This window comes from Nesoenas mayeri, assembly GCF_963082525.1.
Source record: "Nesoenas mayeri genome assembly, chromosome: 20".
Classification (NCBI taxonomy): domain Eukaryota; kingdom Metazoa; phylum Chordata; class Aves; order Columbiformes; family Columbidae; genus Nesoenas; species Nesoenas mayeri.
This window is the reverse complement of record NC_137569.1, coordinates 952,101-967,653: the sequence shown is the minus strand read 5'-3', so window position 1 is coordinate 967,653 and position 15,553 is coordinate 952,101. Positions and strand designations below refer to the sequence as shown.

The following is a 15,553-nucleotide window of genomic DNA, read 5'->3' as shown; positions in this document are numbered from 1 at the left end:
GACAGGCCTTCCCGGAGCCCGGCACACAAAGCCATTCTAAGGGTCATTTTAAAGATTAATATCATTTAAGATAAAGATCTCCACCCTTCTGTGATATTTAGACCAGCGGGGACTGGTGGATTAGCCGACTGCTCCTTGGGAAGTTTACTTCATGTCATGGTTTTAATTTGACTAGTTTTGGCAAGAGCCGCGCGTTTGTGTTCAACGGGGATTCCACATCCTTCCGCCAGCAGAGGGACGAGGGCAGCGGCTCCGCATGCGGTGCCAGCAGACGTCCCGGAGCACCGCGCTGGGCAGCGGCTCCGCATGCGGTGCCAGCAGACGTCCCGGAGCACCGCGCTGGGCAGCGGCTCCGCATGCGGTGCCAGCAGACGTCCCGGAGCACCGTGCTGGGGACGGCCAGCACCAACAAACACCTCTGCACACACACACGGGGGGAAGACTTGGGGGGCCTGATTTTGATATGCTGCTCACAATGTCGCCTTTTATGCGATGGTTAGAAGACAGTCGATTTCCAACCTGCCCAGCCCAATGGCTAGGAGGTGCAGCAGGCATTTCTCTCTTTTCCTCCACAGGATTGTTCCCAAAGCCCACACACATTTTCCAACACATTTAAGAGCGACAAAACCCTCTCTCCATTGCCAACTGGACAGCCAGTTCGGGACTGCGGGGGCCACGGGACCACTTAAATGCATGGGAGGAGAAATCCTGGGATTCTCCTGCCAGCAGCAGGACAGAAAATGGCACCTTGTCAAATCACATGGCGCCAAACGCGGCCGGAGTGGAGGGAGGAGCCGCGGGGACTCCAGCAGCCCGGGGGCTTCGGAGCTGTCTGCAAAAGCCAGAACCGGCGTGAAGCCCCGGACACCCCGGTGCCATTTGTCGGCACACGGGGCCCCGCGCAGCGCACCAGAACCAGAGCCCAGCCCACACCGTACGTGTCACCGGCCACTTCCACCGCGCTGGCACGACAGGAATCCCGTCTAAATGTCACACCTCACAGCAAGGCACGGCCCGAGAGCCGCGGCGAGGACACCACACTCCTCCAACTCACTAAATAACCCCCACAGCGGGTCAGGGTGGGATCGAGATGCCAAGGGGAGAGCAGGGGCTGGTCAGCTCCCCAAAGCCGTGTCCTGGCTTGATTTATGGAAAACTCCTGGTAAAGATCGGGGAGATGAGGACGAGAATGAATACACACACACACACACACTTGCCTACCTTAAAAAAAAAACCAAACAAACAAAAAAACAAGGACAGTCAAATCATTGCACTTGTTTGCACTAGTGTCCCAGGGCAGTTTTAAACCACGTTGTTTCTGCAGCCAGGACAAACAACCCTTCAGTGTACTCGTCCTTATAAGGTTAGAAATGTTTGCAGCACGAGGTTCCAAGAGAAGGCAGATAATTCATTCCCGGGGTTGGAGAGGAGAGCTCAGCAAACACTCGCTCTGGGTTTCCAGGGCAGGTCCGCTCCAGGACAAGCTGCTTCAAGCCCCTACAAGCAGAGAGACAGGGACAACGGCCGAGGGACCAAGCCCCATGCTCAGCAGGGACGAGTCCGGCCCGCAGCCCGGCCCCCACCCCAGAGCAGCGCAGAGCAGGGCTGGAACTAAAGGCTGCACTAAGGGATCACAGAGCAAGCACGCTGGAAGCTAAACTGCAAATGCAGCTTCAACAGCAAGGCCAGACGCCTCCCTGCAAACCCTATAGTTAGCGATACAGCACTCGGGAAATAAATACTATCTGGGTGAAAGAGAACTGGACAAGGCTGGCACGGGTAAAGCTAAACAGGACCACGTGGGCTCTTAACATTTTCCATGCTAAAAATAACCAGTAGCACATGCTCTGCCTTATAGGAGGCATAAGAACAGGAGTTGACAAGAACCTAAAGAACTGGAGGCTCTACCATTAAGATTAAAATAAGAGAACTCGCTGCACAGAAACAGTCACAGAAAGGCTGACTTGACCTACCCTTGGCATCAGGCGTATTTTCACAGAAAGCTGAACTGCACGTGGCACTGCATTATCATAAAAACATAAAGGAGGCAGACAGTCCCCAATGAGGGACCATCTGCTTCTCCCCAGCCCAGTTCAAAAGCCTCTCTGGAACGTGGTTCCAACCGAAGCCCAAAGAGACGATTTCCCCCGCAGGGGTGGGTGACACCCGCTGCGCAGGGAACGCCGAGGTCACGGCGGCCGTGGTGGCACCGCTGCCAGCCCTGCGCCACGCGCCCCCGAGCGCCGGGTGCCGATCCCGGGCTTGGCAGCCTGTCCCAGCTCTTCTCCCCGGCCAGGCGGGTGTGAAACCATTAAAACGAGCATCGCCCAGAGGCGAGAGCTCAGAAACGTGACTCAGGAGCCGCCAACGTCCAGAGGCAGGCGGGAGCCAGGCAAGAGCCACACCAACTGGGTGCACTTTAAAAAGCAGTGAACAGGTAAGTTTCTCTGTACTTAAATAAAGGTAAACGTTCTGCAGCAATTTCTGCATCTGCACTGGTGCTGAAAGACAAGAGACACCCCTCAGCAACGCCACCTTTGCACAGCCCAGTTAACAGGGGCCACGGAGCTCAGGTCTCCTCTGGGAATGAAAACTACTGACACCACTCCACAAACTAAAAATATTTAAGAACCAACAGTCCCATTTGCAGAGGGATAAATTGTGATGTAAGTAAAAGGCTGAGAAGCTGGTTGTAGAGCTAAACTGGGACTTTGGCACAAGAAACACCACCAACACCAGGCTTTTATCTCTATGACAAAACCTGCTCGCGGTGCAGGCAGCTTCAGCGATGTCCCTACAACAGCCCACTCCCCTCTGCAGCCAAAGTGGCTCCACTGGTGGCCCAGGCTTTATCAATATTGCACTTTGCAGTGGCTGTTTCTGGGTATTTTCTCCCACCCAGGAGCCAGACAGCGGCCCAGCACCGCTCCCCAGCTCCACAGCATCACTCCCCGGCCAAAGCACGACCCTGAACAGGTTCTGTTTACACACTCAAAAGCAGAGGTTTACAGCAGCAGTACCAGCCCAGCCGAGGTGTAGGTGTTTCTGGTTTAAAAACAAACAAACAAACCCGAACCAAGCAGATGTTTTGGAAATCATCAAGCAGCGCACACCTGTGCAAACACCGACCGCCCACACCGCCTCCTGGACCAGCCAAGGTCCTCCGCTGATCCCTGCTGCCATGCAATGAGCTGCAGGTTACCCTCTTTAATTAACATTAACCCTATCAGATTATCAAGCTCCTTACTGCACTTTATATCCTATTACCTTACTGCTCCCATCACTTCATTATTTATAGTTTCCCCGGCCAGGCCGGTGTCTTCCTGGGAATCCTGAGTTACAGAGGCAGGTCAGAGCCCTTTTTCACTGCTTTTCCACAAAGCTGTGTCAGACACAGGGCAAACTTCAGAAATCGCTCCTGCACGACTTCACCTACACCACCTTTATCTTGGCCATTCCTCAAAATTTAATGCGGTGGAGGCTGTTTGTTTGTTTGCGTTGGGGTTTTTTGGTGGTTTTGTTTGTCTGTTTGCCAGTTTTGGAGTGGGCTCCAGAAGCAGAGCCAGACCCAGCGCTCTGCCTCTCCACGCCAGCCAAGGCTTTGACACAGGCCAGGTGTTGCATGGCCTTTGTCATCACCTAAGCTGGCTTTAAACTGCAGAGAAAGGTCCGTGCCCGGGACTAACGCGCACGGGCGCCCTGAGCGGGGAGCGCGGCACGGCCGGCAGGCTCAGACAGCAGCCGCTCCGAACAGCTGCTTTCCTCCTTGTCACACCTACCAGCCCGGGTTCAACTCTTTCACAAACACTTTTCATAGAAGACTGAAGAGAATCAGTCCTCCATAGTACAGGCAAAGCGATACGTGGCATTTCGCATTTGCTTCTGCACCGATGAGGCCGATGCCGCCCCTGCTGTGGGCAGCAGCGTAGTGTCCGCTACAGGTGCAGTTCTAAATTAAAATCCAGAAGCAACCAGCTGAGTCAAATGCTTGGCGTCTTTATCAATCTACACAAAACAGGCATGCACAACACCCAGGAGCACAGACTAAACTAACCAAAGCTTGCAATATTCTCCACACATGGGACAAAAAACAGACTCGAACTTTCAAGGAGACAGAATGGTGGGGTTTACATCACAACACACCGATAGGCTGCAGGACAGCGAGGAGAGGCAGCGCCGAGACCAAACAGCAGAGCAGCACGGGCTCGCGGGAGGTTTGCTGTCACAGAACCAGACCTGATAACCAGCTTCCCAAAACAAGCGCTGCACTAGGCTTCAACAGCGAGGCAAGAGGCGCCGGGGTTCAGTTGGAAGCCTTGTGCCCCAGGCTTGGCTGGCTGAGAGTAAGCCAGAGAACTACACAGAGAGGAAGAATACCAAACATTTGTGAAAAAAGGCACTTCGTATTCATCTACAGCAGGAAGGAACAGCAAAGGTTTCACTAAGAGCCACTCAGACTGACCGAGCAGGAAGATAACCGGGTGCATTAGCAAGCTTGCTATGAGAAGTCACACAACGAGCTTGAGACCTAATCAGAGCGCCAGGCTGCGCTTTGATCTGCGCTCCAGCCGCGCCGAGCAGCCCTGCCGCACGGAGCCTTCCCCGCGGCCGCGGCTCCGCTCCCAGCCCCAGCCGTCCTCCTCCAACAACAGAGCCAAGACAGACTGCGTGACCTTCCGACAGCCACAGCAAGTTGGAGGAAACACAAGGAACAGAAAACAGGCACTTCAGCCCAAGAGACGAGAGCCCCTTCTCCTTGCGAGGCAAGCAGCACATTCCACTCCATGCAGCTGGAAATGTCTGAGGGCAGAGATGTGCAATGTCCCTCCCGTGTGCCTGAGCACCAAGGAATTCTCCCTAACCCTGCATATCAACAAGAAACAGAAAACAAGCCCAAGCTCATAACAAAAGAGGCTCCTCTTTAAGGACGGGGAAACTACAGTCACAGCCCTAAGACTTTGGGGCTACATACTGCAACCCTTGATCCAGAGACTTGGAGTTTTCAGCTCACGGTTTCTCCCCATGCGAAGCTAATGCCCTGACACAAGCAGCACACGCAGATCATGAGCTTGTGCCAGGAACCGCTGCTATTTATACACGGGGAGTCCAAACCAGCTTCGGCACATGGCAATTTTCTCATCCTCATTGCCAGGTGGCAGCAGAGGTCAAAGGCAATCCGGACTTCTTCAGGCCTACAAGCAGTGATTTGTTTGCTGAAGAATGATTTAAAATCATCTTTTATGAAACATTAAACTCTGCTAATAGTAATGTACAGAGCCAGAAATCCAGACTCACCTTCCAGCCAGGGTACAAAACGCAGGAGCAGCAAAGTTAAACAGAATCCATGTAGGGGACAATAAAACTCCAGTAAAACAGCTGAAGACAGATCATCTGCAAAAGAGCGAGTGACACAAACATGCCACCTGCAGCAATTCCCACGAGAGGCAAACTCAACAGCCTGAATTTCCAGGAAACATTAAGCACCTGCGGAATAAAAGGGCTTCTTCCAAGCGTGTGAAAGTGACCGCCCGAAGTTAATCATCGCTTCGTGAAATGCAACCAGCCATTTGCATTAGGAGTTCCACAGGAGCACTGCACTTAAAAATCAGCATTTTAAAAAGGCTAGTCATTAGATCTGAAACACCAAACAACTGAAAGTAATTAATGTTTTAATTAATGTTCTTTAATTACTTCTAGATGTTGCTAAGGGCCCCTAGGATACCAGCCCTGATCTTATTACAGACTCCCTGGACACTAGAAATACCTTAAATGGGGTTTTTGACATCAGTTAAGTGCACACGAAAGATGAGAGCCACAGCCAAGCGGAGCCTGTTGCTGTTAAAGCATCATGCTCTTCAGCTAATTCCACTACAGCAGAAGTATCCTTGCTCTCAAACACCCCAAAGTCAGGCTGCAAGGTGTTCAAAACGAACACAAGTCTCAGCCTAGCAAAGCCGGCTCTGAACAGCTCCGGCTGCAGCCCTCACACTGTCACACCGAGCTCGCGAGGGGACCTGCAGGAAGCGGGACCCCACGTACCGGGGTGGGTCTGAACGGCAGGTGCCTCCATCCCACACCCTGCGCGCCAAGGGGAATCCCCGGTGCCCAATTTCAGGTACTCTGGAGTGTCTGGGTTACAGCCAGAGCTTTCCAGGCAGTTGACGATCCCCAGTATCAGTATCTCAAAGCATCTCCAGATATCTCCAAGAAGGAATCTGGTTTCTAGAATGGGTGTGTAGACTCGTGTGACCAGGAGACCTCACCTAAGCAAGCAGCAGTTACCAGAACACGCAACAACCGGGCCCCTGCAGCACCATCCGTGCAGACCCTCCACCCCAACAATACCACCCACTGCACGTCTGAGAGCAAACAGCCTGTACCCCCTTGTACGGGGTATTGCTACAACCACTGAGATTCACCTAAACCCCTACTAACAGGTTGTCATTTCCTTCAGTGCACTGGGCGGCACAGACAAACAAGTGAATCAGTCAAATCTCAACCTTGCCACCAAGATACGTGCAGTAACGCTGCACTACCCCTTCCAGACTCCCAGGTACACGGAGATGACACGATGACAGGTACAGGAGCTCAGGGGATGCCTGCACAGCATCTCACCCTTTGCACAGGAAGCTCATTAAAGAACGAGGAGGTTAAGTGGCTCGAGGTGGGTCAGAGCGTGACCCTGGCGGAGGAGCGAGCTCAGCGCGGCTGTTCCCACGGCCCCGGGACCACTCTGGTCCCCGTGCTCCCCCGACACGGCCGGACCTGGCACCACGCGTCCTGCCGGGGCCGCACCGCGCACGGCGCGGCTGGAGCTCAGTAGATCATTCACAGGCGCAAAGCAAACAGGAGAAAAGTAAAGTTACCATCTCCTGCTACTACTTTCCACAGCAACAGCCATTTCCTTTCACCTGAGACAAAGTCCACAGAGGCTCAGATAACACTCCCAGGTGCTGGCACAACCACCAGGCAGCACGTGGCCCTGCAAACACAGAAAGTCACAATTACTGCCACTCTGCAGCTCCTTACTTCTCCTTAACAGACACACTATGGTCAAATGCAGCTTTCGTTGCCATTTCCTACTATGACAGATAATTCTCATGGAAAGTATGCCTCTCCTGAGATGCCTGTTCACTCTGTGGTCTCTGCTTCACCATGTAACTTATCAGGCTGCAATAAAGAGCTTAGCCAGACACAGATCAAATTGCCCAGTTCTAGAATAGGAGTAACTTAGATGTCACTTGTTTCAAGGAAAGGAAAGAAGAAAAAAGAAAAGAGGGGGGAAAAAAAGCCAGACAACAAGGATTCTTCCAGTCCTCAACAGCAATAATGCAATTCCTTTGCTCCTGACTATACTCCACACTGGCTTGCAAACAAATAGAAGTCACTGCCATATATGAAAAGTGTACTAATAACAGTTTGTATCAACTATTAGCATAAAATAAGCAAGCCTGCCATACCAGACATGCAAGAGACAGCACAAGACACCCTTAATCTTCACCAGCAAGTCTGCAGCACTTCGGCCGCCCCTGCCCCTCGCTGCCCGGCGGCTCCAGCGCGGCTCGCGGCGGGAATGACTCACGGTCAGCAGCGCCCCGCGCCGCCCCCGGGCCCGCGGCGGCCCCGCTCCTGCGCGCGCTCACCGGCCCCGCCGCTGCCGAGCGGGCAACGCGCAGCGAGCACATCGAACACGGCAAGACAGAGCTGCCGCTTGTTCCTCCCAGCGAACCTCCAGGCCCCCGGCCCCGCTCCGCTCCCCGGCCCGGCCCCCGCGCTCGGCGCCGCCGGCACAGCCCGGGCAGAGCCGCCGGGAGCCTGAGCCCCGCGCCCCCAGCGCGGCCCCGCCGGGGTGACCTCCGGGCCGGGCCGGGCCCGAGCGCGGCGCCGCTGACCTTGTGCGCGGCCGGGCCGTGCGGGGCCGCTCCCGCTGCGGCCTAACGAGCGGCAGCGCGCCCGGAGGACAGCGCGCCCGGCCCGGCACGGCCCCCCCCGCCCCGCTCCCGGGAGCGGCAGCCCTGCGGGTCGCTGGCCGGCTGACAGCCCGGGGCAGCGGACCCAGCGCTCCCCGAGGGCCCGGCCGACCCCGCGCGGCGGTACCTGCGGAACTGCCGGCCGGTCCGGAGCCCAGCCCGGCCCCGGTGCCCCCGGTGCCGCCGCCCCCGCGCCGAGCCCACGTGCAGCCCGGCCGGGCCGCCCGGCTGGGACATGCAGCCGCGCGCCGGCACGCCCCCCGCCACGCCCCTCTCGCGAGAGCGCCGCGAGGCCGCGCCCCGCACGCGCTGCGCACGCGCACTGCCCCGGGAGCGGAGCGGACCCGGTGCGGGCTCGGTGCGGGTTCCGCGGGCGCGGTGCCGCGTCTCCCGCCTCTCTCGCTCGGCGCTCGCGGGGATTCGATGCGGTGCCGCCTAGGCGCAGTCTCGCCCGGCTCTGTGCGCCCGCACCCCGGGCGGATGGCGCCGCGCCCGGTCCGCCCGCAGCCGCTGCCCGCAGCCCGGGAGCTGCGGCGACAGTTTCCCGCTCGTGGGGCAGCCCCGGGCGCCCCGGCCTGGGGCGGCCGATCCACCTCTGCGGGGCGCCCGGGGCGGCTCTTGGCGCCTCTTGCCCGTCACGGTTCCCAGAGGCTGCAGAGAGCACCGGCACCCGCTCGGCCCGTTCCCTGCCGGCACCATCGGCCCCGTTCCCGGAGCCCAGGCTCTGGCTTGTCTCCCGCCAGCGCGCACTGCAAGCCTCCCCTGTGCTGTGCAAGCAACTCAGCAATCTGCGCTTCACACGAAGTTTTAGGCAAATGCTGATGGCAAAATATTGTACAGCGAACCTATGGGCCGGCGGCTGCAGCGCTGCGGGAGCGGAGCCGCTGTCTGCCAGCGCTGAGCACGATGCGAAATGCATGTTTGGGCAAGGTCACTGCGTAGCTGCAGCAGCAGAACAGCAGAGTACCCGTGAAATCCTCATCTTCCTTGTCACCCAGAAGTAATCGGTCACTCCCACATTAGCCTCCTTCCTTTTCCAGTAACCAGGTCTCCGTTCTGCAGGGGTTTTCTGCCCCGTGAGCCTGCCTGGCTGTACACGGTGTGTTCTGTGTTCTGTGCTCCGTGGTGCTGCAGGAAACCTGTTGTAAACACCTCCACAGCAGGACAGCGGGGAGGTTCATGGCCTGACTAACCAGGCTGGCTGCAGTTAAACCTGCTCAGTTGTTTATTTACACAGGTATGCAGCAAGCAGTTCGTACATTAGAGAGTGTAAATGAGTAACTTAGATCACAGATCATGTCTGAGCAGGACTGTCCTTCCTAAATTACTAATTCATCAGTATTTTCCTGTGAAAAGTTCCCAATTTACCTCAATCTTTTTGTTCAGAGCAGTTCAATTTTCACGATGATTTAAAAAGCAAACAAATGTTCCTGGCAAGAAAAGCTGGCACCATACAAAGTAAAAGCATTACCGAAAATAAGGAATAACAGGTAAGGCATGTCAGCGTTCTTGAGGCCAATTTCTTCTTCTTTGTTGTAAATTACAGGTATATCCATTAACATCTCAAACAACTGGAAGATTAAAGGCCAACAAGATGCACCGGCTGAATTGCTTTGCAGGGTGTTTGATCCGGTCCTCCCGGTGCCACAGCAGGGTGGTGCACTCAGCGCCGGCCGGTTCCATCTGTCCATTGCTGCTCGCTGCTGCTGCCTTTGCCGGCAGCCTGGGCTGCACGGCGTGCTGGCCGCGGTATGCTGGCCGCTGTATGCTGGCCGCGGCGTGCTGGCTGCAGTGTGCTGGCCACGGCGTGCTGACCGCGGAGTGCTGACTGTGGCGGTGCTGCCAGCGCCATGGCCGAGCCCTCCTGTCCTGAGCAGGCAGAGCTGGGCTGCGGCGGCGCGGTGTCACTGGCATTGCCGCTGCGGGAGGGAGTAGCTGTGACTTTTCCCTCTTTCAGGAACTGCGTGAGACCAGAGTGCAAACAGGGCTGGGCCTGGGCCTGGCTGGAGGGAGAGCCGGGAAAACAGCCCCGGAGAACAAGATCCAGCGCAGCGCTGCAGGACGGAGCACACGGCGCTGGCGGTGCCTCCGCTGCCCTTCCTGTGGGCACCTCTCCACATGAGTAGCTCACAGCAGCGCAGAGGCAGCCTTTGCTCTTCGATCCCTGCTGCATGGGCGCTCAGATCCGAAGTGTTTTGGGCAAACGCAGCAGTTCCTCGCCATGTTTTGTCGTGCTGGCTCAGCCACCCCGGTGGCCTCGCTGGTGTTTGTGTCGTGGGGCTGTGGAGCCTCTGTACATCGCGTTGCTCTGAACCAGCCCGTGCTTTGGCTCCGTGCTGCTGTTGCGCGCCGCCCCCGGCCCATGTTCAGTTGTGCCTGTTCACAGACAGCTGGTCTCTCCGCACTACGCACAACTTTTCATTGCACCCTCTTTGCGTGTGCAAGCACAGCGAGAGCTGAAATCCTCCTGTACCTGCCTGATGCTGCACTAAGCGCCCTCCAGGCCGCTCGGAAGCGTCGGGCTGGCGGGTGGTGAGCCCAGGAGGGCAGGGGTGGCGGTAAAGGGAAAGAGAATCACCAGGAAAAGGGGGAAAAAGCCATGGCTGGTGCTGCAAGGAGCTGGGGAGCACGGCCAGTGAGAGGAGCTTCCTAGAAAGCAGGTAAGGGCAGAGGGAGCGGAGCCCAGTGCAGGGGAGACAGAGGCACCAGCTCCTCCCGCCCGGCATCTTAGACCTTGAGCATAAGTAGAGCTGATAAGCTGAGCTTGGAAAACTGCCCAGCCAGGCCTGTCCCTGTTCTGGGGACTTCACATGCCGCGGAGATCTGGCCAACCGGTTCTTGTTTGTGCGCTGCGTCCCGTTGAGCGCCCTGTGCCCTGTGCCCTGCACAGGCCTCGCTCTCCGGCGCGCCGGCCAGCGCGGGCAGCAGCGCAGCGGACGTTGCCGGTGCTTCCGAGGGACAGCGCGAGAAAACAAACCAACCAACCCCGATTTAGTAGTTCAGAGGGATTTTCTTCAACAAATAGTTACTCATCACTATTTATAGCACTATCGTTTGAATATCCCCGAAGATGCAGTCGTCAGACCTTTTTCATGACTGCTTTCAAAACCAAACCTGTACTTGTTTTAACAAGTCACGTCACGGGAGATGTTCTTCTGTGCTCTCCACCCACACAACCCTGGGATTATTTTCATTTCAGAGCTTGTTGAACGTAGCAGCGTCAGCCCAAGAACCGACTGTTTGGAGACGCAGAGGACTCGCAGCGATGCCGCCCCACAGGGGTGTCCGGGACCGGCGCCGGAACCGCCCGTGTCCCAGCGCTCCCCGCACCCCCCGCACAGCCAATGACCTCCGCACAACGGGGAGCAGGTTCAATTTACATTTTACTTCAAAAAAAAAGGGCAAGTACATACATGAGGGGAAAGGGGCGAACAACAATTATCTGAACCCGGTTCCTACCATGTTACCTACAGCACCGACCGCGGCCGCGCCGGCGGGGCTCTCCCGCCTGCCGCACGCTTGCTTACACTATGAACAGGATTGTAGATCAAGGAAACGTTTTCAAAGTCGAGGCCCAAATGGAAATAGTGAGATATCATACACAGTGTAAGTTTATAGTACACAGCTTTCTGTAAATGACGTAACACAACAGCAGGAAGGAGTAGTAGTAGTTAACCGTTACTAACACTAGAATAATCAAATTTGTATGTTATACATATACAGCAACTAACTGCTTTACAAAAAAGCAAAATAATACAATATATTGTCACATGTATTTACAGTGTAGTAAATATACTTTTCTGTCAAATTTTACACAAAAACTATTTACAGGTGAATATACTGCATTAAAAAAAATGGTGGGACCAACACTAAAAGTGACTTTGTGGTAAGTTTGTTGCATAACAATGAGACGTGCTTCGTTACATTTGGAAAAAACTACCCTTAGGATGAAACAGAAAAAGCCCTAAAACCTACAGGCCAGCCGGGAGCAGCCCTGGGACGCTCCACAGCTCGGTGAGAAATGCTCCCTGGTCTGGAAACTTCATGCACATTAAAGCAGAAACATCGGCGTAATTAACAGGTTATGCACTATTCAAATACTACTGAATTATCTTTAAGTCAGGGAAAATACAAACACAAACGAAGCGCTCATCACCTTTACAGTACTGCGCTGCGGTCAGCGCGCGATGGAAGAAGAGGGGTGTCAAACGCGCCGCCCCGTGCCGGGGGCGCGTGGTCCGCGGGCCGAAGTCAGGTTTGTTTGGAACACAGGTTTCATTTCCCAGCACCCCGAGCGCAGCGGCTGCGGTTGGAACTCGGATCCGGCTCCACCGGCACCTGCAGCCGCCGGCGAGGGGACCCCGAGCACCCGAGAACCAGCAGAGCAGGGGGGAACGGCACAGCAGGAGAGAACAAACGGGAGGGAGGAAAAGGCAAAGTGACAGCGATGGCTGCTGGAGGGAGCGGGCCGAGTGCTGGGAGTGACAGTAAGGCACTGAACAACTGATTACCAACAGAAGTTTAATTGTTAAAGAAAGGTCGTGTTCCCCCCTTGCTCCCAGCTCGAGCTCCCCAGCTGCTGGGCTGCAGGGACCCTACTGTGGATCGGGGTGCATGGGATCCCACGTTAAACCTCGGCCATCGACTGTAATCACGGCCAAATTCAGCCCCCGCTGCCCCGCGTTTGACACCCCTGCTCTGAGAACGGTCTCGTCCTCTCAGCGGAGCGCACCCCGAAACACGGGACGGCGCCCCCTCCTCCCAGAAACAGAATCAATTACATTTGCTCAACTGCCTTGATGCAGACAGCAGGTTTTTCAGCTGGGACTGTGCGCCGGGAGCAGTTCTGGTTCCCAGATAAAAAGTAATTTTGAATCACTGTCCATTTGATTTCCCATTATATGTATTTAAAAAAATGCATTAATTCTAATTTAGGGACACTTTTCATATAGGCAATGCAAAATCTTGACAGAGTTACTCTAAAATGCACCCAGTCCAAACAAAACTGACTCCGTAGTTCATCTGGAATCCTATTTCTGTTTAAAGAGAATCTGCTCATAGGAGAAGCATCAGAAAGCTGGATTTTCTCACAGCAAATATACCTTACAAGAGGTTCTTTTCTCCTCCAACCTCCCAATCTTCAGGCTTCTGCAATTCATTGTCTGCAGCGCAACGGAAAGGGCTGCGACCCGCGGTTCAGCGCCAGCGGGTGCCGAGGGCAGCGACGCTGCCACAGCCACTGACCACCCGGCAGCTCCGGCCTCACCCGCACAGCTCGGGCCGCTCAGAACCGCGGCTCCACCGCAGCTCCATTGCGGCTCCACCGCGGCTTCTGCGCCACCAGCAGCTAAAATGGGGGGAATTGCACAAGTCTTCGTATTTCCTAGGGGATCTATTTCGAGACTGCTAACTCTAAGCTTTCCTCTTGTTTTGGCAAACTATTTGCATATTAAGTTTGTGTTCATAGTTTTTCCAGGACTGTAAACAAATTAAAGAAATTGTTATTTTATGAATCAATACAATAAAGGTATTTTTATTTACATAAATGTTACATTGTTACTGTGTGGATACATGTGAATTATGTGCTATAGCAATAAAGTCTGAACACTAAATTGTACCATTCTCTAATCATTTAGCTGTGGAGTTTGATTTACTGAAAGCCACTGACAACATTGCACTAGAGGATTTTGTTTTAGGTAGTGGATATACTATTTTTCCTCGACAGCCTCTTGCCGCTGGTTCCCGCGGGACACAGGAGGGTCGCTGCGGCTCCGCTTTGCGTGACCCCCGAGTACCGACCTCCGCACACCCAACCCCTGCAGTCCCGCGGGACGTCGGTGTCGACACAGGAATCGCACTGCGAACACTCGGGCGTGACCTGCGTTTGACACAGCGTCAGTTATGGTTAAATTCATGTACCTTAAGCAAACGTGACTGTTTCTACGTCACTGCGTGGGCAGCACAACAGCAGCTGTGCCCAACGCGCTCCCGGTGCTGGAACTCTACCGGTGCTGCCGGGAGCCGCTCGCCGTGCTGCTGGGGGAACGGCAAAACCAAAGCCTGTGCTAAGTGGAAGAAAGCAATACATTTTCAACAGTGCTACAACGAGAGCGTAATGGTCGGTTCTCGGTGATTTTCTTCCCGCTATACGACCTTTCTTAGTGCAGTTAAATTACAGCTTTGGAAAAAAGTCAGTTCATCCAGTCTGGTCCATATACAGTCCAAGCACGTGAAGCTACGGGGGCTGGGCAATGAATGGGACTCGTGCAGCCTCTTGGTCTTCTCAAATTTATTGCTAATTACCAGAAATAAAATCTAATCCACCACTTCTGGTTAAGCTTATTGTACTGTGGCTATCGTAAGTTTAAGTACGGTAAAAAAAAGTCCACAGCTAAAAATGTTACAGGTTTGAATTAAAACCAGGATTAAGTAACTTCCCCTGGCTCATAAAGCCTCTACCTTGCAAAGTGTGCAAACAGAGGAAGGACGAGCGCTGTCCTTTAGAGAGACACAAACAAGGCAGGGAATAGAGCACGCAGCGCTGTCTATGGGAATGGCTTCCGTGCGCGGACACGAGCCGGTGCTGCAGCGCTGGGGACTCCGCACCCGCGGCTCCAGCGGCCGCCGGGAGCTCCGTACGTGGTTCTGAAACACTGGCTTAGATCGAAAACACAAGAGAGGAAATGAAGGCATTAAAATTCAAGCAATGTTTCAAGAGTTGATCATCTGGCAACACGGCGGACATGATGGGAACTTTAAAAGTGAAGTGCAGCATCAAAGCGGCGGAGGGCCCCGCGCGGGCGCCGCGCCTGCTCGTCAGTTTCCAAAACACAGAAAGAAAGAAATAGTCACACGATCTTCTTGATGCTGTGTCGCTTGAAGCTGCCGGCGCTCCGCTGCTTCTGCACCTGGCTGGCGGAGCCGTGGCGCATCCTCCCGCTGTTGGCGTGCCCGGCGGTGGGCGAGAGCTCCACGTTCTCCTTGTCGATCCCTGCGGAAACACAAGGGCCGAGTGAACCCGGAGCTCGGCACGTGCAGAACGGCGTGTTCTGCCGACGCCGCTCGGCTCCGCGCGGCAGGGACAGCTCCCCCATCACAGCACACTCACACTGGTGCCCAACCCACCGAAAGCACCACATCAAAGTCCTCCAGGCCACAAAGCCTCTTCCCACTCCGGTTTTGGGAAGACTGAGCAAATGGAAGCATTTGACTCAAGTCTTCTGGGTTTTGCGCTCTCCAGGAGCAAGAACTGACAGACTCTCAAATCCGGGCGCTTCCTCCGCCAAAAATCAACAGCTGCCATTAACTGGGGGAACTGCACAGGGTGGAAGGCTCGTTTTGGATCGTGCACATTTCTGTCGCAATGGCAGAGGCTGATTCTTGCTACCAGAGAAGATTCGTGTGCATTCAAGTACCTACATTCCCCCAACACTGCATCTCGGCTCACAAATAGAGACTGGTAGAAGCACATAACGTACAAATGAGTGTTTGGAGGACTGTGTCTCACTGCCGGGGGAACGGGAGGCTCAGCTGGCTGATCGTGCCCAGCAGCAATGGAAGCGATGCAGGTATTCACTTCCAGA

At 55.0% G+C, this 15,553-nt stretch overlaps 1 protein-coding gene across 1 annotated transcript in view; it reads right to left on the bottom strand.

The window, feature by feature from the left end:
- Positions 1 to 11,341: 11,341 nt before the first annotated feature.
- The window catches only part of NF1 (neurofibromin 1), a 68,855-nt gene continuing 64,643 nt past the window's right edge, over positions 11,342 to 15,553 (bottom strand). The window contains exon 58 of the mRNA XM_080356787.1: positions 11,342 to 14,961. Coding sequence (XP_080212913.1) covers positions 14,819 to 14,961 — 143 coding nt within the window. The 3' untranslated portion in view covers positions 11,342 to 14,818. The remainder of the gene's footprint in view (positions 14,962 to 15,553) is intronic.